Raw genomic sequence first — 23,456 nt, 5'->3', positions numbered from 1 at the left:
ATCTATTTTGTTTAAGACTAAAAATCTGAGGGGGGAAGTTATTATACAGGCTATACCAGCATTTAAAAGTACATAGGTGAATAAATTTGCCAACAAGTTTCAAATATACATTCCAAAGATAGAGCAGTAATACTAGGAGACTTTAATTATCCCATTAGAGACAGGGTTAAAGACATTGCCAAAGGTAAGAAAGGTGAGAAATTTCTGGTATGTGCATGGAAGAACTTTCGCAATAAAAGTGTCTTTAAATCCAGTCAAGTCCAGTTGCCTTGGGAGTCCTCAACATTGAATTTGGACCCCATGACATCTCATGGTGTCAGGTTAAACATGCAAAAGAAACTTTTTGATGAATACCACGCACTGAAATCCCTCAGTATGAATCAAAAGCCCTCCATATTGAGTGACACTTGGTGGAAGTACTGAGGGTGGTAAGGGTGCAGAATATATTCTGGGGGGTTTCAGTGTACACTACCAAGCAGCAATACTGACTGAGCTGGTCAGGTCCTAAAGGACTTAGCTGCTAGACTGTATCTGCAGCAGGTGTTGAGGGAACCAACAAGATAGAAAAACAGACTCGGCCTCATCCTCACCAATCTGGCTGCTGCAGAGGTCTGTATGAAAATTCAGTAAGAGCAACCACCACACAGTCTTTGTTGAGATGAAGTACCATCTTCACAGTGAGGTACAGACTTTGAAAAGATCTAGCAACTCAAGACCAGGCGTTCCATCAGGTGCTGTGGACCATCAACAACAGCAGAATTGTACGCCAACACAATCTGCAACCTCATGGCCCAGCACATCCTGACTCAACCATTGCTGTCAAGTCAGGAGGATCAACCTCTCAATGGAAAGTTCAGCAGGGCATACCAGGAGCAGTACCAGGCTTCCTACACAAACTATCAACCTAGTGAACCTACCAAAACAAAAATAAAGGACTACTTGATTACCAAACAGCATAAGCCATGCCACAACCAACAGATCAGATCTAAGCTCTGCAGTCCTGTCACATCCGCGTGGGCGGCACGGTGGCACAGTGGTTAGCACTGCTGCCTCACAGCGCCTGAGACCCGGGTTCAATTCCCACCTCAGGCGACTGACTGTGTGGAGTTTGCACATTCTCCCCGTGTCTGCGTGGGTTTCCTCCGGGTGCTCCGGTTTCCTCCCACAATCCAAATATGTGCAGGTTAGGTGAATTGACCATGTTAAATTGCCCGTAGAGTTAGGTAATGGGTAAATATAGGGGTATGGGTGGGTTGCGCTTCGGCGGGTCGATGTGGACTTGTTGGGCCGAAGGGCCTGTTTCCACACTGTAATGTAATCTAATCTAATTTAATCCTGTTGTGAATGGCGGTAGACAGTTAAACAACCCATTGGGGGAAAAGGCTCCTCAAATATTGTCATCCTCAATAATGGAAGAGCCAAGATATGGTTGAAGCATTCATAACAATTTTCAGCCAAAAGAGCTGAGTGGATGATCCATCTCAGTCTCCTCCAGTAGTCTCTCGCATCACAGATACCATCTTCAGCCAATTTGATTCACTCCACATGATACCAAGAAACAGTTGGAAAGCACTGGACACTGCAAAGGCTATGGGCCCTGACACCATTCCTGCAATAGTACCAAAATCTTATTCTCCAGAACTTGCCACACCCCTAGGCGAGCTGTTCCAATACAGCTATAATATTAACAACTGCCTGACAACGTGGAAAATTCATTTTAAAAGCATGCAGTGTTTGGACTGGAATAAATAAGTTACGCACCCAATTCGAATTTGCTGCTGTTTCACTTCCTCATCACATCATTGCACCTTGTTGGTTCATGTTGTTTTATGTCATTGTTTCATATAGTCATGTGACCCTATTCGTGCTATTCTAAATTAGTCCTGGGTGAAGCACTTGAAGTGTTCATGGTCAAGAGTGTTGTGCTGGAAAAGCACAGCAGGTCAGGCAGCATCTGAGGAGCAGAAGAATTGATGTTTCGCGCATAAGCCCTTCGTCTCTCCAGCATCTGCAGTCCTCACTTTCTCCTGGTGAAGTATTCATGATTGAGTTTTAGAAGAACTCAAGTTAATGTGCGAAAAATGTGTACACTTACTAAAAGTGATTTTTTTTACGTGACAAGTTGAAATCTGGATTGTTCATTTCTATGACGACCCATTTCTTGACTGTACAAGCTAATGGAGCCTGAGGTATATCTGGTGCAGAAGATGAGCCACTTTAAAGAGATGAAAGAGAGAGAGAGAGAGAGAGAGAGAGAGACACACACACAAAGCATTTTCTTGCAGACAGTACACAGGTAAATTTGCGTTTCATGTCCCTTGTTTATTTGAAATACTAGATGGAATGATTACTCTTCATGAGTAGATTCTGCAACATTCTGATTTATTTGAGCCCCAGTTCTTGCCCTGTGCAACTCTACTACAGGTGAGATAGAGGGATTATTTTAAAACCAGTGACAGAGTATATTATTGAAACACTAATCACTCAAAGGCACCTTCGCCGAAATTATTTCAACATATACTTGAGATGTTTCTTCCTGGATCAATTATTTCCGCCAACACATGGTGACTGACCAAAATAGAAGAAGGTTCGTTCGGGGAGGTATCAAACATAGACTTCATCAGTAAAATGCAGAGGCAAATGAAAAAACTTCAAAACAATTCATCTAACTGAATATTCAAGCAACAAATGCCTGACATACACACTGAAGATTTTGCACTGGACTTATCACCCATTTCAAAAACCCATCAAACTGGAGTTGGAGCAGGAATACAAGGGAGTACCTACGAAGTGAGAAACTTCAGTTTTATCTCATTTGAATTCATGCAATATTTTGTTGAAAAGTAATGTTTTATTTTACTTTTCAAGTTCTTATCCAGGAATGCACAATACTGCACATATATAGCACTATACTTCACCCTGTATATCTGTTTTACAAACAAGGAATAAAGGGTAGGCCACTTGGATCTTTGAGTCACCTCCGCCGTTCAAGATCATTGTTGATCTGAACTTAATCTCAACCTTAGATTCCTGCGTATTTCTGATAATCATTCATCCTTATGCTAATCAAGAATCTACCTCTGCCTTAAAAAATTCAAAGTTTCAGCATCCAATATCTTTTGAGGCAAAGAAGACACACAACCTTTTGGAGAGAGAAAAATGTTTCCTTATCTCGGTTTTAAAATGGGCAACCCCTTATTTTAAAACTATGACCCCTACTTTTAGATTCTCTCACAAGAGGAAACATTCCTTTGGTATCTGCACATTCAAGTCCCCTCAGGATCCCATGTGCTTCTAAACACCACAGGATACAGCCCTAACCCTGTTTCACCTTTCATCACACGACAATCCACATCTTCCAGGACTCAGTCTGGTAAACCCTCACTGAAATATTTCCAACGCGTTAACATCCTTCCATATCTACAGGGAGCTGTGCTGTATGCAATACTCCAGATGTGGTCTCACCAATCCCCTGTAAAACTCAAATCTGATCTCCCTACTCTTGCATTTAATTCCCCTTGCTTTCCTGATTATTTGTTGTATAGCATATTAACCTTCTGCCTGATTTCTAAAGGAACCCAACTGCAGTTTTAACATAGAATCCTACAGGCATCGATTATTAAAGTCACGATTTTCAAGAATGGACTGATAATCTTACATGAGAAATTTCTATAATTGGCTATGCTTTTCTGCACCACACGCAGTCTTAAATGTCAAATCCTGCACCAATTCACAGTATTATGCAGCATTCTGGTTAGTATTTGAATTATTGAAATTTCCACAACAGGCACTTGGCTAGAACTATTAATGTTCCCTTTAAAACTCCATTGTTTCTTTAAACGCACAATTCTTTTAAGTATTGTGTGCAGTCATCATACAGCTGAGATATGCAGAACATCAATATAACTACATTGCAGTATAGCTTCCAAGCTGTTGCACAGTGTCAAGTGCAGTGTTTAGCAGACAACCATTGTCTAGCACATTATGGGCATTGAAGACAAAGGTAACCTGCCTTTTGTCAATACTACAGGCATATCAGGTCTGTTACATGCTGGATAAAACACTAGTTCTTCATGACTTGCAGTTTGAAAACAGTCCCACGAATTTCACTTCCTTTATTTGGTTCTAACTCTTCATTAGCCTCCTGAAAGACATCATCACCCAATGGCGATTTATGCTTTTCTGCAGTCGGTGGTCGGTCTAAACTGGTGTTTCACACAAAATACCAAAGATTAGTCAGACAATTCTTCCATAACAACTGATGGTATCCACTCTCAAAATCTAGTGAATTCTTGATGAATTATATATGCTCATAACATCACAACCAATTAGAGGGATATCCACTTCTTGGTGGACACCAGCATATCCATCAAAAGATGAAAGGTTACCCACTTGGCCATAGATAAAAGCTACCTCTATTGAAACAAACAAATTAGCAGCATGGTCAAGATGAGGCCCACTTAGGGGCCCCCACCAGATTCAACAGCAAGCAGGCTACCCTTCACCTCTATCATTCTCTGTGAAACGAGTGCTGGTCACCTTCAAACACATAGGAAGGCAGGGAATAAAATTATAATTTAACTTAAAATGGTGCCCTATAATTAACCTGCACTCCATTTAGTATTTTACATACCTTTAAAAAGGACCACATTCATTCACTTGCTTTCAGAAAAGGTTAATTGTTTCTTTGTCCACAGATCCTGCTAGACCTGCATTTCATGATTCAATTTCAATTTTCACCTTTAGTATTTTGCTTTTGTGTTAGTGCTTAATTCAGCACAACATTTCTTCCAGGAACATCCACATTAAAAAAAGTTCCATTCATTATTTCTTCAAAGGGATCCCTCTTATCACATTCACTTTTTCATTATTTTAAATTGACCTTCTTTTGTTTGATTGCGTCTCCACCAAACATCACTTTAGAGCTACATCTTCCTCAGCAACGGTCTTCAGCTCAGAGTTATTCCACTTGGATTCCAACCAAAATTCTACCCGACATGTTTTGAGTCCACCCATGATTATAGGTATTTCTGAGACATACACTTTCCTCAAACCACTGTTCTTCCCATATTGCAAGATTCATATTCAGTGCCACATGCATGCTCTCTCAATGTCTCTCTTCAGTCGTATCAACTCACTATCTCAAAGCTTTCCTGATTCACAGCTTCATTTCATCCAATGCAATGGAACTTGCAGTTTCAAAACTAAATGAGAAATGAAAACCAAGGAAATAAACTGATTCCTCCTATTTTCTAAGGAATGGAAGACTAAGACTGAGATTGGAAACCAAAACTCCTGCAAAGATTGAAATTGGTTGAAACTATATTAAAGAACATGAGCCAGCAAAGCTGAGATGATAATCCTAATATCTGTGCAAAAGGATACCAGATCCAGAAACTGAGAATTGGCAAATATATTATTGCTATCGTTTTTTTTTCCTGATACTTGAACATAATATTAAGGGATCTACATCATCCAGATAATTACGGCAAAGTGGAATTGAGGAGATGCTGCTGACACGTGCCGTTTTTGCTGTGGACGATGCACACAAATCTTAGTTAAATTATGCACGGGTATTGCCAGAAGACTACACTGCACCCTGGAAGAAGAGGTGATGAAATTGTTTCAGAGCAATACAAAATTTTAAAAGCGAAGGAGATTGATGGAATATATGCTAAGTAGATTGCCAAGCCAATGCTTAAGCTCTGTCTTAGTTGTATCTACCATAATTTATAGTTTATAACCAACCACAATTTTCATATTAATTCATGCTTAACATATATTGATTCTGGATTTCAGTACAGGTGGTCCCATAAACCAGTATTTAATGTTTGATTTTTGTTTTAAACCACAGAATTTCATGGCTTCACTTCTTCGGTAAAAGCATTTCATATTTTTGCATTTCTTCTTTTTAAAAGGTTACTGCTTTTAACCAAGATCATAACACCAATGCCTTAAAAATCTTTTTATCTTCCTTAGTTACTAGCTCCAACAACTCATGGCTACCAAGACACCTTCAGGTCTCTCATTCCCCTCACTTCACATTGGCTTCATCACATCTTCTATTGTTACCTCTTGCCATGTATTAATGATAGTCTCCAACCCTATTCCTCTTTCTGACCTTCAATGATCAATCCTCAGTAAAAGACTCAGCTTTGTCCCTTTCCTCCCCAGAACAATGAATAGACAGAGTTCTTCAGCCAAATTCCTGATCCCTTTGGCCTACAAGTTTTCTCCTACTGCAGCATGGGCACATTCACTCATTTCTAGTAGTCTCACACCAACTGGACACCACCCTCCTTCCTGGTCTTGATCTTTTCAGTTCTCAGTAACCGTCTTGATCTCACTGCTTCCATCATTCATTCCAACCTGCCATCCTATGAACTTGCTGCACTCAATTGTCTCAAGTCCAACCTATTGTAATGAAAGGTCATGAAAATGGAAAGTTAAACGTTTCTCTTTTCATGATGCTACCAGGTTTTCCAGCATTTTCTGTTTTTATTTCAGCATTTCCATTCTTTACATCTCCTTCCTCTGGATCAACTTTGTGGCATTCATCCGCAGTACATCTAGGGCTCATCAAATGGCACATTATAGTGGCAAAAGAGTGAAATATTAGCCGATGTTGATGTGCTGTTCTGGTGATTTGGTCTTTGTACAAGTACCTGGTATAGTAGAGGCAGCTTGTGAGTACCTTCTGATGCAATGGTGTGAACAGTTCTGATCGTCTGTGGAAAACAAACAAGAATATAGATTGAGTTACTCAAGAGGCAATTATGTTGGAATCCAGTGTCATACACAAAATAGGAGGAATTTCTGTGAAGAGAACTGAGATTCCAACTCGTCCAATAATACTTTGGAACTTAGGCACAAAAGCCAAATAGCCTTTCATGGCTGTTCAACCCATATCAACCCCATCCATATCCTGATCATAAAAAGAAAACTCTTACTTTCAGTACTGAAAGTTCCAAATGAACCTGAACTCACAGCCTTTTGGTGGTTGGGGAAGTGGGCAGAAAAGAATTCCAAAATTCTATTATTCTTTTACTGGAAGAGTGTTTCCTAATTTAGTTGCTCTATACCTTAACCCTATTTTAAGATTGTGATATCTCAATCTTGATTCCCTTCGCCCATCAGCAGGGATAGTTTCTGTTGGAGCCTTTTCACATTTTAAACATCTAGATCAGATCATCCCTCAATTTTTTTTAGATTAGATTACATTACAGTGTGGAAACAGGCCCTTCGGCCCAACAAGTCCACACCGACCCGCCGAAGCGCAACCCACCCACACCCCTACATTTACCCCTTACCTAACACTACGGGCAATTTAGCATGGCCAATTCACCTGACCTGCACATCTTTGTGACTGTGGGAGGAAACCGGAGCACCCGGAGGAAACCCACGCAGACACGGGGAGAACGTGCAAACTCCACACAGTCAGTCGCCTGAGGCGGGAGTTGAACCCGGGTCTCCGGCGCTGTGAGGCAGCAGTGCTAACCACTGTGCCACCGTGCCGCCCAATTTCTGTGTTGAAGGGAACACAAGCCAAGGTTTTGAAATCTGTCCTCAATTTAATGTTGAATTTATACAGTACAACACATAGGGAAGCATAGTATAATAGGAAAAATACTCACTCTTAAGACAACCCATATCTGTCGCTCCCCAATAGCTTCTTCTATGCCAGTACTTCAATGATTATGGTTTATGATAGCAGTCTCATAAACGTGGCAGAATCCTTGTCATGGAACCTTGTCTTGAACTTGCTGCATTGATTCAATTGAGATCCTTGTCCAAATTTGCTTTTTTGCACTTGTTGTTGGAAAAAGGTATCCAGGAGGTAATTATTTCACAATCAATGTCCATTAGACACAATGCTCTTTCAACCATGCTTCTAAAGTATACAATAAATCCACACACATATTAGTAAGTTAAGTTACACAGGTGTGTCAGTTACAACTGCCAGAATTGTTTCTGCACACATTTGCTTGTAAATTGTGTTAATTAGGCCTGCAGTAAGAAGAAAATGTTTGCACAACAAAAATGTGTTGCTGAGAACAAAGTCCAAAGATGTGCAGGTTAGGTGAACTGGCCGTGCTAAATTGCCCAGAGTGTTCAGAGATGTGTAAGTGAGTGAACTAGTCATGGGAAATGTAATCAAATAGAGGATGGGTTTGGGTGGGATACTCTTCGGAGGGTCAGTGTAGACTTGTTAGGCCAAATGGCCTGTTTCCATACTGTAAGGATTCTATGAAAACCCCACAAGGTTCTAGAAATGCTTCCGAACGAATGACAACTCAGGAAAGATTGAGACCAGCACAATAAATTGAATAGTGAAAACAGGCGCATGCGCATTGCCGTCATTCTTGTCGGAAGGCCGCTGGAGTTTGCGCAGTAGACTCTTTATGATATATTCAGGCTCCGGGGTAGGGTGGCTGGGGCCCCGGCCCAGGTCGATGGAAGGATTACAGCCGGAGGCGTACAGTGTCCTCGCTGCTGCCTCGTGTTCGGAGGTTCCTTCTGTTTATCTTACTTACCGTCCAACTTAATAGAGAACTGATGGTTTGCCCGGTCATGTTTGATAGTTGGATGAGTGGAAGTGGACGCGCTTGTCCCTGGGCGGGAGATACTCTTGGACATAACCGGCCAGTGTTTTAACAGCGACCTCCCGGACATCGCCGCCGCCTAGAACTTTCCACCGCGCGAGGCGGCGTTCTGCCGGCACGTGGTGCCCCTTGTGGGAGCGCTCGGTAATTGCGGCAAGAGGGCGCCACCTGCCCCCAGTGACACCATCACCCGCCCCTGGTCCCCAACCGCCCCCAGTGACACCATCACCCGCCCCTGGTCCCCAACCGCCCCCAGTGACACCATCACCCGCCCCTGGTCCCCAACCGCCCCCAGTGACACCATCACCCGCCAGTGGTCCCCAACCGCCCCCAGTGACACCATCACCCGCCAGTGGTCCCCAACCGCCCCCAGTGTCACCATCACCCACCCCTGGTCCCCAACCGCCCCCAGTGTCACCATCACCCACCCCTGGTCCCCAACCGCCCCCAGTGTCACCATCACCCGCCAATGGTCCCCAACCGCCCCCAGTGACACCATCACCCGCCAATGGTCCCCAACCGCCCCCAGTGTCACCATCACCCGCCCCTGGTCCCCAACCGCCCCCAGTGACACCATCACCCGCCAGTGGTCCCCAACCGCCCCCAGTGACACCATCACCCGCCCCTGGTCCCCAACCGCCCCCAGTGACACCATCACCCGCCCCTGGTCCCCAACCGCCCCCAGTGACACCATCACCCGCCCCTGGTCCCCAACCGCCCCCAGTGACACCATCACCCGCCAATGGTCCCCAACCGCCCCCAGTGACACCATCACCCGCCCCTGGTCCCCAACCGCCCCCAGTGTCACCATCACCCGCCCCTGGTCCCCAACCGCCCCCAGTGACACCATCACCCGCCCGTGGTCCCCAACCGCCCCCAGTGACACCATCACCCGCCCGTGGTCCCCAACCGCCCCCAGTGACACCATCACCCGCCCGTGGTCCCCAACCGCCCCCAGTGTCACCATCACCCGCCAATGGTCCCCAACTGCCCCCAGTGACACCATCACCCGCCAATGGTCCCCAACCGCCCCCAGTGACACCATCACCCGCCCCTGGTCCCCAACCGCCCCCAGTGACACCATCATCCGCCCCTGGTCCCCAACCGCCCCCAGTGACACCATCACCCACCAATGGTCCCCAACCGCCCCCAGTGACACCATCACCCGCCAATGGTCCCCAACCGCCCCCAGTGTCACCATCACCCGCCAATGGTCCCCAACCGCCCCCAGTGACACCATCACCCGCCCGTGGTCCCCAACCGCCCCCAGTGACACCATCACCCGCCCGTGGTCCCCAACCGCCCCCAGTGTCACCATCACCCGCCAATGGTCCCCAACCGCCCCCAGTGACACCATCACCCGCCCGTGGTCCCCAACCGCCCCCAGTGACACCATCACCCGCCAGTGGTCCCCAACCGCCCCCAGTGTCACCATCACCCGCCAATGGTCCCCAACCGCCCCCAGTGACACCATCACCCGCCAGTGGTCCCCAACCGCCCCCAGTGACACCATCACCCGCCCGTGGTCCCCAACCGCCCCCAGTGACACCATCACCCGCCAGTGGTCCCCAACCGCCCCCAGTGTCACCATCACCCGCCAATGGTCCCCAACCGCCCCCAGTGACACCATCACCCGCCCGTGGTCCCCAACCGCCCCCAGTGACACCATCACCCGCCAATGGTCCCCAACCGCCCCCAGTGACACCATCACCCGCCAATGGTCCCCAACCGCCCCCAGTGACACCATCACCCGCCAGTGGTCCCCAACCGCCCCCAGTGACACCATCACCCGCCAGTGGTCCCCAACCGCCCCCAGTGTCACCATCACCCGCCAATGGTCCCCAACCGCCCCCAGTGACACCATCACCCGCCAGTGGTCCCCAACCGCCCCCAGTGACACCATCACCCGCCAGTGGTCCCCAACCGCCCCCAGTGTCACCATCACCCGCCAGTGGTCCCCAACCGCCCCCAGTGACACCATCACCCGCCAGTGGTCCCCAACCGCCCCCAGTGACACCATCACCCGCCAGTGGTCCCCAACCGCCCCCAGTGTCACCATCAACCGCCCGTGGTCCCCAACCGCCCCCAATGTCACCATCAACCGCCCGTGGTCTCCAACCACCCCCGGTGTCACCATCAACCGCCCGTGGTCCCCAACCGCCCCCAGTGTCACCATCAACCGCCCGTGGTCCCCAACCGCCCCCAATGTCACCATCAACCGCCCGTGGTCTCCAACCACCCCCAGTGTCTCCATCACCCGCCCGTGGTCCCCAACCGGCCCCAGTGTCTCCATCACCCGCCCGTGGTCTCCAACCACCCCCAGTGTCACCATCACCCGCCCGTGGTCCCCAACCGCCCCCAGTGTCACCATCACCTGCCCCTGGTCCCCAACTGCCCCCAGTGACACCATCACCCGCCCATGGTCCTCAGTGGTACCATCACCCTGCCCATGGTTCCCAACTGCCCCCAGTGTCACCATCACCTGTCCAGTATCCACAAGTGTCCCCCATGTCACTGTCCCTAACTGCCTCCAGTGTCCTCAGTATCCCCAACTGCCCCCTTTGTCACTGTCCCTGCCCAGTATCCACAACTACCCCCAGTGTCACAGTCCCAGCTTAACTGCCTCCAGTGTCACCATCCTCACCCAGTGTCACCATATATTCCTGTTAGGGTGAAAAAGGGCTGGTAGGTATACGGAATGCTGGATGACTAAAGAAATTCAGGGTTTGGTTAGGAAAAAGAAGGAAGGATATGTCAGGTATAGACAGGATAGATTGAGTGAATCCTTAGAAGAGTATAAAGGCAGTAGGAATGTACTTAAGAGGGAAATCAGGAGGGCAAAAAGGAGACATGAGATAATTATGGCAAATATAGTTAAGGAGAATCCAAAGGTGTTTTACAAATACATTTAAGGGCAAAAGAGTAACTAGGGAGACAAAAGGGCCCCTCAAAAATCAGCTCCTTTGTGTGGAGCTGCAGGAAATGGGGGAGATACTAAATGAGTATTTTGTATAAAAGTGGTTAAATTCACAGGATCTGATCAGGTTACCCTAGAACTCTGTGCGAAGCTAGGGAAGTGATTGCTGCATCCCTTGCTGAGATATTTGTATCATCGATACTCACAGGCGAGGTGCCGGAGGACTGGAGGTTGGCTAACGTGGTACCACTGTTTAAGAAAGGTGGTAAGGACAAGCCAGGGAACTATAGACCAGTGAGCCTGACGTCGGTGTTGGGCACGTTGTTGGAGGGAACCCTGAGGGACAGGATGGACATGTATTTGGAAAGGCAAGGACTGATTAGGGATAGTCAACATGGCTTTGTGTGTGGGAAATCATGCCTCACAAACTTGATTGAGTTTTTTGAACAAGTAACAAAGAGGATTGTGAGGGCAAAGCGGTAGACATGATCTGTATGGACTTCAGTAAGGCGTTCGACAAAGTTGAAGTTGGGAAGTTCGACAAAGTTGGGAGACTGGTTAGCGAGGTTGGTCTCATGGAATAGAGGGAGAACTAGCCATTTGGATACAGAACTGGCTCAAAAGTACAAGATAGAGGGTGGTGGTGGAGGAGGGTTGTTTTTCAGACTGGAGGCCTGTGACCAGTGGAGTGCCACAAAGATCGGTGCTGGGTCCACTACGTTTTGTCATTTTTGTAAATGATTTGGATGTGAACATAAGACGTATAGTTAGTAAGTTTGTAGATGAAACTAAAATTGGAGGTGTAATGGACAGCAAAGAAGGTTACCTCAGATTACAATGGGATCTTGATCAGAAGGTCAATGGGCTGAGGAGTGGCAGATGGAGTTTAATTTAGATAAATGTGATGTGCGGTATTTTGGAAAAGCAAGTCCTGCCCTGATTATTATACTTAACAGTAAGGTCCTTGGGAGTGTTGCTGAACAGAGACCTTGGAGTGCAGGTTTTTTAACTCCTTGAGAGTTTACTGCAGGTTGATAGGATAGTGAAGAATGTGTTTGGTATGCTTTCCTTTATTGGTCAGAGTATTTGAGTACAGGAGGTGGGAGGTCATGTTGCAGCTGTATAGGACATTGGTTAGGCCACTGTTGGAATATTGCGTGCAGTTCTGGTAGTTGTCCTATCGGAAAGATGTTGTGAAATGTGAAAGGGTTCAGAAAAGAATTACGAGGATATTGCCAGTGTTGGAGAATTTGAGCCATAGGGAGAGTTTGAATAGGCTAGGGCTGTTTTTCCCTGGAGTGTTGGAGGCCGAAGGGTGATCTGATAGAGGTTTATAAAATCATGACTACATTGGGTTGGGATAAGTTGGACCAAAGGATCTGTTTCCGTGCTGTATATCTCTCTGACTATCTTACTGCCCTGCGTGTCACCGTCCCAGCTCAGTGTCCCCAACCGCCCCCAGTGTCACCGTCCCTGCCCGGTATCCCCGACCGTCCCCACTGTCGCTGTCCCCACCCGGTATCCCTTACTGCCCCCAGTGTCACCGGTCGCTGTACCCCCCATCCCCTACTGCTCTCAGTGTCACTGTTATGAAGAGTTTGTACCCGATGTTCTGTGAGAATCATCAGGAGACACAGAAAATTCTTCACTAAGTTAAACTTTGCAAACCAAACCTGTGAGAATTAGAAAATGGCAATATTTTGGGGCTCGATATTTTTATACCCCTCTAGTACTTGTGCTTACCTGGTGTTATTAGCATAACCAATCATATTAACTCATATTGTCTTTCTAAACTAATCATCTTCTGCCACAGTGGTCTTCTACTTTACACATAACCTTATCACACTACACCCCCATTGTCTTTAGCATTAGCTCATCTATCACGTGATTTGACTAGCCTATCATATTGTGCAAACTATTATCTTCAGCATTAGCTCATCTGTCACATGAATCCATGCATTGCTCCATTAATTCAGTTAGACAATTGCCAAATTAATTTCCATATCACCATCTCAGCTCAGTGTCCCCAATTGCCCCCAGTGTCACGGTCCCACCCACTGTACCAACTGCCCCCAGTCTCACCATCCCCACCCAGTATCTCCAACTGCCCCCAGCCTGACAGTCCCCACCCAGTATCTCCAACTGCCCCCAGCCTCACCGTACCCACTCATTATCTCCAACTGCCCCCAGCCTCACCGTCCCCACCCAGAATTTCCGACTGCTCTCAGTGTGTCTGTCCCCATTCATTATCTCCAACTGCCCCCAGCCTCACCATCCCCACCCAATATCTCCAACTGCTCTGTGTGTCCGTCCCCTCCCAGTATCTCCAACTGCCCCCAGCCTCACCGTCCCCACCCAGTATCTCCAACTGCCCCCAGCCTCACCGTCCCCACCCAGTACCTCCGACTGCTCTCAGTGTGTCCGTCCCCACTCAGTATCTCCAACTGCTCTGTGTCCATCCCCACCCAGTATCTCCAACTGCTGTCAGTGTCACCGTCCCCTCCCAGTATCCCCAACTGCTCTCAGTGTGTCCGTCCCCACTCATTATCTCCAACTGCCCCCAGCCTCACTGTCCCCACCCTGTATCTCTGACTGCTCTCAGTGTCACCGTCCCCACCCAGTATCTCCGACTGCCCCCAGCCTCACCGTCTCCACCCAGTATCTCTGACTGCTCTCAGTGTCACGTCCCCACCCAGTATCTCCGACTGCTCTCAGTGTGTCTGTTCCTTCCTAGTATCTCCAACTGCCCCCAGCCTCACTGTCCCCACCCAGTATCTCCGACTGCTCTCAGTGTCACCGTCCCCACCCAGTATCTCCAACTGCTCTGTTTGTCAGTCCTCACCCAGTATCTCTGACCACTCTCAGTGTCACCATCCCCACCCAGTATCTCTGACTGCTCTCAGTGTCACCGTCCCCACCCAGTATCTCCTATTGCCCACAGTGTCACTATCCCAGCTCATTCTGCCCAAAGCCCAATACACCTCCCAAGCTAGCTCAATCTCCTCCTTCAACCCAAACCCTCCCAACTCAGTCCAACCTGCTTCCCTGCCACCCCACCACGCAACTCACACCAATCCCTTTCCCCCAAACTCGGCCCCGTCTCCTCCCTCGACCAGAATCCAACCAAACCTAAATCACACCTTTCATTCAAAACTGAGTCTCCTCCTCAATTCAGTCCAAACTCCCCAGATTACCCTAATCTCATCCTCAAGCCAAACTTGTCACCCCCCAACACAACTCAATCTCATCCCAAAACCTCCCCACAACCTGAAAACGTTCACCAAATTCTCATCCCAACATACCTGCAATTCAGCCCAGTCTTCTCCCCCAAACTGAGCACAATCTCATACCTCAACCTGAATCCTCCCCAGAACTCAGCCCATTCACCTCCCCTTAAACCCAGATTCTCCATCCAATGCAAATCCTTTTTACTCAACACAACCAAAATGACCATAATGCATCCCCACCCTTCATTTCAAAACCAATCACCCCAACCTATTGCCAACTCAATGTCTCTACTCAACCTTTCCCCCCCTAAAATCAATCCCATCACTCTACTTAAATAACTGCAAATGCAACTCCATACCGTTTTGCCCCACCCCTGAAGATAAACGCTCCCAAATCAACTACACCTCTTTACCCAAATACCCAATTCAGTGCAAACCACTCCCAACTGAAACCAAAATCCCCAACTCAACCCCATTCTGCAAAGCAAGTCTCCACAACTCAATCCAAATCCCTACAACCTCATCCCACCCTAAACCCTAACTCCATTCCAACTCAAAACAAATCTCTCAATGCAACCCACGCTTCAACCAAACCCCATTAACTCAATCCAAACACAATACTAGTGCTGTATCTAAACCTTTCCAACTCAACCCAAGCTCTCCCAACTAAGTCCCCCTCTGCAAAACTCAACCGAACCCACCCCACCTATCTCAACCCTGCCCCAACTCTTGACCCATCTCTACTCTTTAACTTAAATTCCCTCAACCCTGCCAAAGTCAAACCTACAAACAAAATCCCCAACCCGACTCTTCAATGCAAACTCCTCAAATTGCTTCAACTCATGCCAACCCCTCAACCTAAACAACCGACCAAAATCTTGCTCCAACTAAAATCAACCAATCCCTCATCCCAAGCACCCCCAAGCAAAACTCAATCGCTCCCTCAGTCCAGCTCCTCAAATCTGTCCACACCAACTACTCCATTGCTGCACAAACCACCAACCCAAATACTCAACCTAATCTCCCCAATCATACTGTCACTCAATTCACTCACTGAGGGTTCTTTGTTATGCGGCAAAGATTGAAGTTATAGCTACTTAAGAAAATGTTATAAGGTACATGATTGAGCTGTTCAAACAGATTAAGTGGTTTAATTCAGTCTGTTTGAATTGTAATTTGAGATGAAGAGCAATGGTAGGACAAGGGAATCCACATTTAAAATCCTTCTGTTAATATTTGGATTTTTCTTGGGGTAAAACTCTATGTGGAATTAGCTAATGGAAGAGAATACTGATGCTGACCCTAAGAAAGTGCAAAATATGCCAACTGACATTTGATATTGAGAAATTAATACGAAGGGCAGTGTGTATATCCAGTTGGTCTCAGCGCACCCAAACCTGGAAATTTTTAATCTGGTGACCAGGGATCAGTACAAAAGCATAATATGCTATAAAAATAAATCTACCAGCAAAAAGTATTGGAATAATCAAGAACTCCTTGTACTGTAACATGCACATACTCACATCCATTAAACTGGCATTGGTTATGATTTATCCACAAATTAATTAAGTTTTAAAACAAATTAACAGCATAAAGGTTGAACATTGGGTTCTACTTAGTTCTGCATATGTTGGTGAGTAAATACAACCAAAATATTTCAAAAATTCCTGCATAATATTTAAGTGCCATTTAAAATATTAATTAATGTGAGACCTTTAATATTTTTAATGCAAATCCATTTGGGTAGTAATAGAGTATTAAACATATATTAAGCAAATTGCCTGAGGCAATGTAGTTTCCACAAATTGCCACTAACTATATGTTATTGAATTTTTCATCAATACCAAGTTGGGCTACCTTATTAGTGTAAATCTATAATGTGTATATTGTCTGTTTTATACTATTCCACTGTAATGCCGCAAAAGGAATATCTTTAGTATGTGATTGATTTTGTTAGTTATTATATTTAAGGATTTGCACTACTATAATATTACATTTATGTTTCACATTGTAGAATAGGCAGAAATGGTTGAATGTTTCTTGTTTGTTCGTATGTGGCTTCTGGAAATCACAAATTCCTCATAACAATAAACAATTTATACAACCATTTAAGATAAGGTTGTACTTGCATAGCTTTTAACATTATCAGCTAATTCAGGACATTTAACAGAAGCATTATCAATAATTGACATGTATATTTTCATAATGCAAAAATAGCTTTGCATAACATTCAACAATATTAAGACTTTTTTTTCGTCAAAGCTACTTGAGTAGTTGATGGGAGTTAAACTATGACTATCACTAATATCCCCAATAGATGCAATAGAATTATGAATAAATAATTCATATTTTTGAGTATGCATGAAAATATTTGCATTTATATAATGCATTTCATAGACTTATGACTTTGTGAAGAGCTTTACATTTTGAAATGTACTCATTGTTGTATGTAGGGAAACACAGAAGCTACTTTGCACACAATTCAAGGTCCCACAAATAGCAATGAGCTAATGACCATATCATATCTTAGACAGTTCAGCAGTCCCTCAGCTATATTATGAGCTATGTAAGGACTGAGTCTTTTTAATTTTCTATATTATTAATTGTGAATTGAAATGAGAAAATTAATGTTTAAATGGCTGAAGAATTGCTATATGTTTGGAAGCAAGTAACTTAATGTAAGCACATTTTTAACAGAGGGTAAAAACAAGGACTGCAGATGCTGGAAACCAGAGTCTAGATTAGAGTGGTGCTGGAAAAGCACAGCAGGTCAGGCAGCATTCAAGGAGCAGGAAAATCGAAGTTTCGGGCAAAAGCCCTTCATCAGGAATAGAGGCAGGGTGCCTGCAAGGTGGAGAGATATTTGTTCAAGCAGTGATTAAAGTGTGGCTGTAGATGAACTGGGGCTGAAGGGTTGTGAACAGATGAAAGTTTAGTTGGTCCGAGTAGCCATTTGGTCTGTGGACTAGTGACCAGTTTTCTGTGACAAATGCCTCATACCTGCCAACAATTATGTGATTGGTTCTCAGCTGAACAGATTGGAACTGTGAACAAGATAGGGAGAAGAAAAAAGATCTCTGCCAGCTCAGGAGCTTGCTGTCTCTCTCCTCTTCAGTAGAATACGTTGTGAGCCTTGAGAAAACCAGTTTATCTTTCCTCCAGCAGTTACTGTGAGCTGTGATTTTTTAATTGATAAGCCAAAGACCTTTGCTAAGTGAACCAGCCATCCGGTGCCTCTTGCATCCTGCGCAAGGATTTGGGGAACTTTGCAGCTGAGAAACAGCATTCTGACCAGCACAAGAATCACCTTGGCAACTCTTATGAATAGGGACCACTGAACTACCTTCCCAGTCTTTCCCTGTGTCTACAACACCCATTTTTTCCTGTCTGTTAAGGGAGACTTTGTAAGGCGTTTAAAATTTTGATTTCACCGAGTTATATGCCAATGTTTCATGGAGCTGGAGTCTGATTACTTGGTAATAAATAGTCATTTTCAGTTGCATACAGAAATCACATTTTCTGTCACTCTGGATCTAAAAGAGGTAGTTTGGGAAATTACAGTACAATATATGGATTTTTAAAAATCTTTAACTTGCTGATGACTCTGGGAACAGCAGATTTGACTTCCAGTGTACCACCTTACTGAAACATGACAGCTTTTATGACTAGATTCTAGGTGAGGTTCCCAATCTGTTAAGGTTCTGGACACAACTTGAAACTGTTAAGCTCCTGGGTGGGGAGTGTTGCACTGGATCCCTTTCTCTATTTACCCCACTGCCTTGGTTGGTTGCGACAGGTTTTGTTAAAAGGATTCCCTTCTCATACCAAATCAATTTATGTTTTTAAAGCAGATAACTGAACATTGTAGCTGTTGAAGTCATGGTTACCAGTAGTGTGATGCTGATAGTTGAACAGTCATATTCTTAGCTTTGTAAGCTGATTGAAATTCCAGCATTTGGGGTCAGAAAGATATATTATACTGTTTAATTTTTAACTGATTTGCAGTGCTCAGAGTTAGAGAGTCTTATCTGCAGCAGAGGAGTAACTAACGATAGTTCTTTGACTGTGACCTTAACAGTACTCTCACACTCGAACACAGGCTGGTACACATGAGAGCACTTTGCCCACTAGTCCACCCTTGTAGACTTGAAATATTTTTTAACCCCTGTCATCTTATGTTCTTCAAAGGTAAAAACACAAAATGTGTCTTTAGTATGAAACATAATCCGTTGGGGTAGCTTACCTTGAACATGGATTGTCAGTCCCTCATTATCTTTGCAGTCACGATCTAGTGGTCCAGTCTGTTTGAGGTTACTTTGACAGCTTTAGGTGTTACATACTATCGTTCCCATACAGCGGGTTTTATTTTTACACCTGCAGTTAATGTCTCTGGAGCAATCCTCTTTTAAAACAACACATTTTGGAATTAAAGGGATAAAAATGCTCGTAGTATTTTGAGTTTTCAACTTGTCATAATATAGCCTAGGTTTTGAGCTTAAGTCATTTCAATGAACCTAGCACTGTCTCACTCTGAGGCAAGTGTGTTACCACCTGAGTGTAGCTCTAGTAATCTCGTATGCACATGACGTAAGATATAGTAGTAGTAGTAGTTAATTTGCCCCATTGAGTCTGCTCCACCATTCAGTGAGATCATGGCTGAACTGATGATCCTCAACTCCACTTTCCTGCCTTTTCCCCACAATCCTTGGTTCCCTTATTAAAAATGTACCTGTCTTAGCACTAAATATACTTAATGACCCATTCTCGACAGCCTTCTGTGATAAAGAATTCCACACATTTACTCCCTCCAACAGAGAAAAAATCCTCCTCATCTTTGTCTTAAATGAGAAATCCCTACTCTGAGATTATGCATGCAAGATTCTCCCACAAAGGAAGCATCCTTTCTGCATTTACCCAGTCAAGCCAAAAAGAAGCTCAATTAATATATATAACACGTATCAATGCTCTCATACAAAATTGTGTTTCAGTAACTTGATTGAGTGTTTTGAAATGACAGAAGGTTGACGAAGGCAGAGCATAAGATGTCTATATGGACTTCAGCAAGGCATTTGACAAGGTTCGGCATGGTAGACTGGTCAGTAAAGTTAGATCACATGGAATCCAGGAGGAATTAGGCAATTGGATATAAAATTGGCTTGAAGGCAGGAGACATTACGGTGGAACAGACTTGTTTTTCAGAGTGGAGAACTGTAACCAACAGTATACAAGAAGGATGGATGCTGGGTCTGCTGTTTTTCGTCATTTATATAAATGATTTGGATGTGAATTTGGGAGGTATGGTTAGTAAGTTTGCAGGTGACCCTAAAATTGGTGGTGTCAATAGATATGAAGCTGGAAAAGCACAGCAGCTCAAATAGCATCGTAGGAGTAGGAAAGTCAACGTTTCAGGCCGAAATCCTTCATCAGGACTGAGTTGTTTGACCTGCTGTGCTTTACCAGCTTCAAATTTATTGACTCTGGCTTCCAGCGTCTGCTGTCCTTACTGTTTCATAAAATTGGTGGTGTCATGGACAGTGAAGCAGGTTGTCTAAAAATACAATGGGGTCTTGATCACATGGGTTAAAGGGCTAAGGCAGGTGGGGTTTAATTTAGATAAGTGTGGGGTGTTGCATTTTGGTGGGGAGGTGCAGGTGCATAGTTCCTTGAAAATGGATGGTATACAGGATGGTAAAGAAGGCATTTGACACACTTGTTTTCATTGGTCAGTGCGTTGAATATAGAAGTTGGAGCATCATGTTATGGCTGTACAGCACACTGGTGAGACTACTTTTAGAGAACTGCATTCGATTCTGGTCTTCCTTCCAAAGGAAAGATGCTGTGAAACTTCGAAGGTTGCAGAAACATTTACAAGGATGTTGCCATGATTGGAGAATTGGAGCTATAGGGAGATGCTGAATAGGCTGGGGCTTTTTACCCAGGAGCATCAGAGGCTGAGGGGTGACCTTATAAAGGTTTATAAAATCATGAATAGATAGCGACCGTCTTTTTCCCAGGGTAGGGGAGTCGAAAACTAGAGAGCATAGGTTTAAGGTGAGAGGGGAAAGATTTAAAAGGGACCTGAGGGCTAACTTTTTCACTCATACATATGGAATGAGCTGCCAGAGGAAGTGGTGGAGGCATGTATTTTTACAACATTTAAAAGGCATCTGAATGAGTACATGAAGGGTTTAGAGGGGTGTGGGCCAAATGCTGGAACATGGGACCAGAACACTTTAGGATATCAGGTGGAGTTGGACAGAAGGGTCTGTTTCCATGCTGTACAACTCTGACTATTTAATTAATCTATGTTTCTCTGTTCTCCTAAGTAAGTCTGTTTATTTCCTACTCTATTTTTATTGATTCATTTATTGCATATTTCTCTTTGTCCCATATTCATTTCATTTTGGTTTATCTATTTATTTATGCCTCTCAATTTTCTGTCATCACCAATAATAATATTACCATTCAGAGATCTGAAATATTCTGTAAAACCGCAACCCAATTACACCTATTTCCTCTGCCCCTTCTGCCAATATTAAGTCTCACTGAAATGTAAATGGTGTAAATCAGTCTGAAATGAATGGTTTAACATAATTGGACCAAAACTAATGGCACTTCCGATTTGGCAACATAGAAACTAGGATCAGAAGTAGGCCATTCAGACCTTGGAGCCTACTCTGTCACTCAGTATGATCGTAGCTGATCACCCAAATCAGTACCCTGTTCCCACTTTCTCCTTATACCCTTTGCTCCCTTTAGCATGAAGAACAACATCCAGTTCCTTGAAAACAATCCATGTTTTGGCTTTCTATCAACTGCTTTCTGTTGAAGAGAATTAATCAGCCTCACTATTCTCTTGAAGAATTTTCTCCTTATTTGAGTCCTAAATGGCCAACCCACATTCTTAAACTGTGGCCTCTGATTTTGGACTGCTCAGTGATCAGGAACCTCCTTCCTCTGCTTACCCAGTCTAGTCCTACCAGAATTTTATGGATTTATATGAAAGACCCCTCATTCCTTTAAACTCCTATGAATATAAACCTAACATATTTAGTCTGTCTTTATACATCAGGTCTGCTATCCCAGAATCAGACTTGTAAGCCTCTGTTGCACTCACTCCATAGCCAGAAAACCTTTCCACAGATCAGGAGAATCATAGAATCCCTACAGTGCAGAAAGTGGCCATTCAGCCCATTGAACCTGCACTGACCGTCTGAAAAGCATCCCATCCAGAAGTACTACCCCCATCCCAGCGCAGGATTTTTACCACAGCAAACCCACCTAGTCTGCACATCTCTGTGGACTGTGGAAGGAAACTGGAGCACCTGGAGGAAACCCACATAGGCATGGGGAGTATATACAAGCTTCACACAGTCACCCAAGACTGGAATTGAACCTGAGTCCCTGATGCTATGATGTAGCAGTGCTAACCACTGTGCCACTGTGTTGCATTTATGCCACTGTCCCGTCCCTACAATACTCCAGATGGGGTCCCACAAAGGTATCCCTGCACCAGTACTCAAAGTCTCTTATTATTGAAGGCCAACATACTATTCCCTTTCTTCATCACCTGCTATACATTTGTGCTTACTTTCAGTGACTATTGCACTAGGATAGCCAAGTCTTGATACACCAACCTCTTTGCCGATTTATCACTATTCAAATAATAGTGTCTTCATGTTTTTGCTACCAGAGTGGACAACCTTATATTTATTCACACTATGCTTTATCTGCCAGGCATTTGTCTACTCGGTCAACTTGTTCAAATCACACTGAAGCATCTCTGCATTCTTCTCACATTACACCCTCCCAACCCAGCTTTGTTTCATCTACAAACTTGAAACATTTAGTTCCCTCACTTCAATCATTATTATATATTGTAAAGAGCTGAGGTCCAAACACTGATTCCTGCAGTGCTCCGCTGGTCACTGGCTGCCAATCAGGAAAAAAAAATTCATACTCTTTGTTTCTTATCTTTATTCATGTCATTATGCTGCGCCTAGTCATATGTGCTTTAATTTTAAATGCTAATCTCTTATGTGGGTCCTTATCAAAAGACAAATCACATCCACTGGTTCCTCCTGATCTACTCTACTATTTCTGGTAGATTTGGTGAGCAAGATTTCCTTTTTGTCAATCCATGCTGACTCTGTTTGATCCTGTCACTGTTTTCCAAGTACTCTGCTATTAAATCTGCGTACTACTAAAGTCAGGCTGACCGATCTGAAATTCCCTGTTCGCTCTCTAACTCCTTTGTTTAGGTAATGAGGTTATATAAGCTACCCCCAATCCATAGGAACTGTTCCAGAGTTTACAACATGTTGAAAGACAACCACCAATGCATTCACTATTTTTATATCTACTTCCTTAGGTACTTAGGGCCCAATAATCTATATCCCAGAGAATTTATCAGACTTTAATCCCATCGATTTCCCCAATACCATTTCCCTTTGAATACTGCTTTCTTTTAGTTTCTCCCTCTCACTAGACATTGTATTCCCCAACCCCGGTTTGAAGAAGGTGGACTAGAAAACTGAGAACAACTTGTCTTCAGTTTGCCATAAAAGGATTCAAAACAAACCTTGAAAGAAAGTAGTGGAATTTCCTTTTTGTCAGGATTGGGGATTAAATATTTCTTCAAGTTTGATGAAGCTGTACCATGCACAAAAGGTTACTTGGTTTAGCTCAGCTTTACAATATTTTCTTACG

General features: G+C 44.5%; 1 protein-coding gene across 9 annotated transcripts in view; it reads right to left on the bottom strand.

The window, feature by feature from the left end:
• Nucleotides 1–8,818, bottom strand: part of LOC122562016 (protein NATD1-like) — a 30,174-nt gene extending 21,356 nt beyond the window's left edge. For 5 of the 9 annotated variants that reach the window (XR_006315187.2, XR_006315188.2, XM_043714415.2 and 2 more), the window contains exons 1-2: nt 8,535–8,818; nt 6,666–6,728 (exon numbers count right to left, since the gene is read on the bottom strand). Coding sequence is in view for 3 of the 9 variants with exons in the window: in XM_043714415.2 (XP_043570350.2) it covers nt 6,666–6,728; nt 8,535–8,673 (202 nt within the window). In the remaining 6 variants the exon portion in view is untranslated. Of the gene's footprint in view, nt 1–6,665; nt 6,729–7,634; nt 8,482–8,534 lie in introns of those variants that run through there. The other 4 variants (XR_015761369.1, XR_006315190.2, XR_015761368.1 and 1 more) reach the window with 4 other exon arrangements.
• Nucleotides 8,819–23,456: the final 14,638 nt, after the last annotated feature.

The sequence above is a fragment of the Chiloscyllium plagiosum genome, unplaced genomic scaffold (assembly GCF_037043375.1).
Source record: "Chiloscyllium plagiosum isolate Xiang-an unplaced genomic scaffold, Cpla_swu_hap1 HiC_scaffold_25, whole genome shotgun sequence".
NCBI classification, from domain to species: Eukaryota; Metazoa; Chordata; class Chondrichthyes; order Orectolobiformes; family Hemiscylliidae; genus Chiloscyllium; species Chiloscyllium plagiosum.
Note: the sequence above shows the minus strand (reverse complement) of the source record. Positions and strands in the feature narration are given on the sequence as shown.